Genomic DNA, 3,757 nt, shown 5'->3' on the forward strand with positions numbered 1-3,757 from the left:
GAATGCTAACGATTCGAAAAAAGAAAGAAAAAAGAAATAACGATCGTTGAACATAACGAACGCGTATACTACTACTATTACTAATAATAATAATAATAATAATAATAATAATAATAATAATAATAATAATAATAATAATATTAATAATAATAATAATCATCGTCGTCGTCGTCGTCATCACCATTATAATCATCGTCGTCATTATTATCAACGATACGATCCTGACAATTCTTTTCCGATCTTTAAATTCGATTTTGAAAAGAAAGATCCAAATTCATACTTTCTCGTACGTTCGCAACGATCGACGACGGAATATCGTTGAAGATCACATTCTTATCGATTATAATATGCTCTCACAGCTTCCTCATTTTATACGTCAATCTCCATTTCATATATTTTAAATATGTCTGCACAATAACGTAGTACCTACTCTCTTGAAAATAAGGAACATCGCCGATCAACGTTATCACATGCAACGTTATTAACGATACGATTTGTATATAAGTAAGTAATATAAAAAGAGAGAGAGAGAGAGAGAGAGAAAGAGAGAGAGAGAGAGAGAGAGAAAGAGATACATATGTATCTTTTCTTCTTTTTCTTAATAGAAATAACAATTATTTCCTAACGATTGGAATATAAAAGAAATTTCAGATAATACGCTTATTATTTTTAATCGTATTAACTCGAGAGGATCAAAAGAAGAGGAAGAAGAAAAAAAGTTGAAGAAAGACAGAGACAAAGAAAGAAGAAAGATAAGTGGAAATTCGAAGGATACTTAAGAAGAAGAAGAAAAAGAAAAAGAAAAAGAAAAATGAGGCTACAAGCTCTGCACCTTGTTTTACGATCGCTCGTGTCTGTCTTTGGACTAGAAAGAAAAAAAAAAAGTGATGCCCAAATGACATGTGTTGTATGTTATAGAAGGATCTATTAGAAAAGGATCAACGAGTTAGATCCTTTTTCTTTTTATGCATTTTTCCATCCTTGTACTTCTCTCTCGTCTAACGAAGGAAATCATTAAAACGATGATTAAATGACGAGAACGTAAAAAACTTTTCTTCTTTCGGATTCTTCTATCTGTCTTTTTTGTCGTCGTTATTTTTTTTCTCTCTTTTTTTCCTTTTTTCTTTTTTTTTTTTTGGAATAATTACGACACGTACGATGATACGCAAAACTTTCCTATGTGTATTTGTTTGTGCGCGTGTATGCGTCTGTGTGTGTTGTGTGTGTGTGTGTGTATGTGCGTGCGTGCGTGCGTGCGTGCGTGCGTCTGTCTGTATATATTATACGTATATAAATTCCTTCGAATCGATGGAGAAAACACATTCTGTTCGATCGACTTCGAATGTGAACGAACAGGGGCCAGAAACAAGTTCGCTAAAGTATTTCGGCTCATGGTCAGACCATAAAAACCTCGACGAAGGGACTGCATTCTGGTTGGTGATGCCCCGGCAAGGCAATACGTTTTTCTGCCTCCACGCGTGTCAGAGTTGCATCGAGACGAGGTTCCGCGGATGGTGACGTTCCTGTCGTCACTGCCGCGGTTCCTGGTCCTAGTTGTAAACATTCGGCAGGTGTTAACTACAAAAGATATAATTGAGTTATTAACGATCCAGGATAAGGATATATTTTGGTATGTCTACGATTTAATATAGGTATCGTTAAAAAATATCTTACTCTTCTTATTTGATGTGTTTGTTTTTTTTTTCTTTTTTTTTTTTTTTTTTTTAACACATTCAGTCTTACATTGAATTTTATCGTATAAATATGTTATGTATCATTATTTAATGTTTTTTCTTTAATCCTTTTTTTTTTAATTAATCAAAATAACGACTTTCAATATATTATATATATATGTGTATATATATATATATATATATATATTATAATATATATATGTATGTATATTAAAATCTTATTATTACACGATACAAAATCTAATATGCAATCAAAACGTTAAAAAAGATCTTTGATAACAGATTCTTAATATTTATCTTATTTTTATAACTTTATATTTAATTTACATACAAGTGCGCGCAAACATACACACATACACACGCACAACTTATATTATAAATTGTCATGTAATAATAATAATAATAATAATAATATATATATGTGTGTAACATCTATGTATTATAAATTAATATGTAATTAATTTTACCAGGGCTGCTTGTTGAGGTATCGGCGCGATGCCACCGACGCTCGCCGGATTATAATAATTAGTTGGACTAACGGGAGGTGAAGGATAGGGCCAATAAAATATCGGTGGTGGTGGATATGGCCCAGCGAATTGGGGTGGTCCTCGTGGTAGCATCGCGGTTGTTGGAGGGAAGATTGCACTTGTTACGAACGACGGTGGTGGCGGCAATATCGTGCCTCCTAAAGGAAGGAAAATTAGAAAAAGATTACTTCATTTATTGTAATAATTACGAACGATAAACAATGATGATTTCGTTCGACGTTAATAAAAAAGAAAAGTAAATAAAGTAAATTAAAAATAAGAGAAAACAAAGTAAAATAAATAAATAAATGAACAAAAAAAAAAATAAAAAGTCAAGAGAGATACGTAACGTTTCAAAATCAATCAGTGATAATTAATTAATTAATACAAAGAATCAGTAGTGCCCCATGGCGTTTTTATGTATGTATGTATGTACATTAAAGAAAAATGCCCACTATGCAACACAATTGTGAGATACGCAATATCGTGCAATAACATTTTTTTCAATCTTTTATATATATATATAATATATATATATATATATATAATGTCAGCTATATATATATATATATATATAAAATGTCAACTATATATATATATATATATACACATACACATATATATTTGACATTTATAATGTAACATCTTTTTTATTTGAGATCTGCACGATATTGCCTGTAAATAAACGGAATTTGTACGGTTTCGGCGAAAATAATAATTTAATTACAATACGACCAATCCAAAGAAAAGAAAATTATCCAATGGAAAACATCCATTATATTTACCTGAAAAGAAATATATATATATATATATATATATATATATATAACTAAATTTAAATTTAGTTTAACTAATTTCATCGATTAGAATCAAAGGTATGCTTTACGATCCAAATTTGATTTTTATTTATAGTAAATTTTCGATTTACATATTTCCGCATTAACCGTACATTAACCGCACATCTTCCAAAGGAATAAATGACTTGGACTTGGCCTACCTGGAAGCACAGAAGTTAGTATTTGTAGATCCCGCTACCATACAGCAATCGACACTGCACCATTGTAACACGATATATACGCATGTTTTATATATATGTACGCAGCACCAACTTGCGATTCCGCCCCTCTGCCAAATCACCAGAGTTTTACTTAGATTCTCTCCCTTTTTTTCTATCTCTTTCTCTCTTTCTAAATCCCTTTATATATCACACTTTCTCTCTCTCTCTCTCTCTCTCTCTCTCTCTCTCACACACACACACACACACACACACATTTTCCCTTTTCTCCCTCTCTCTCTCTCATTTCCTCTTTCCATTGAAACCCTTTCCTGAACCTCTCTCTCTCTCTCTCTCTCTCTCTCTCTCTCTCTCTCTCTCTCTCTCTCTTTCTCTCTCTTTCTTACCCTTTGACCCACCATAAAAAGCCAAATTTGCATGTGCCACTTGTGATTGCACAAAAACTTAAATCCTTACCTGTATTTATATCTTTCTGACCGTCTCTCTCTCTCTCTCTCTCTCTCTTATTTTCTCTCTTTCCT

General features: G+C 32.0%; 1 protein-coding gene and 1 long non-coding RNA gene across 4 annotated transcripts in view; one reads left to right on the forward strand and one right to left on the reverse strand.

The window, feature by feature from the left end:
• Window positions 1-976: 976 nt before the first annotated feature.
• Window positions 977-3,757, reverse strand: part of LOC122635761 (RNA-binding protein fusilli) — a 30,270-nt gene continuing 27,489 nt past the window's right edge. For all 3 annotated transcript variants that reach the window (XM_043826376.1, XM_043826404.1, XM_043826396.1), the window contains 2 exons: window positions 2,162-2,379; window positions 977-1,578 (listed from right to left, as the gene is read on the reverse strand). In XM_043826376.1, coding sequence (XP_043682311.1) covers window positions 1,396-1,578; window positions 2,162-2,379 — 401 coding nt within the window. In that variant the 3' untranslated portion in view covers window positions 977-1,395. The remainder of the gene's footprint in view (window positions 1,579-2,161; window positions 2,380-3,757) is intronic.
• LOC122635774 lies at window positions 1,513-2,688 on the forward strand. The gene is made up of 2 exons (XR_006328748.1): window positions 1,513-1,652; window positions 2,165-2,688. It is a non-coding gene; the product is annotated as an uncharacterized LOC122635774 (long non-coding RNA).

This window comes from Vespula pensylvanica, chromosome 1 (genome assembly GCF_014466175.1).
Source record: "Vespula pensylvanica isolate Volc-1 chromosome 1, ASM1446617v1, whole genome shotgun sequence".
Lineage (NCBI taxonomy): Eukaryota > Metazoa > Arthropoda > Insecta > Hymenoptera > Vespidae > Vespula > Vespula pensylvanica.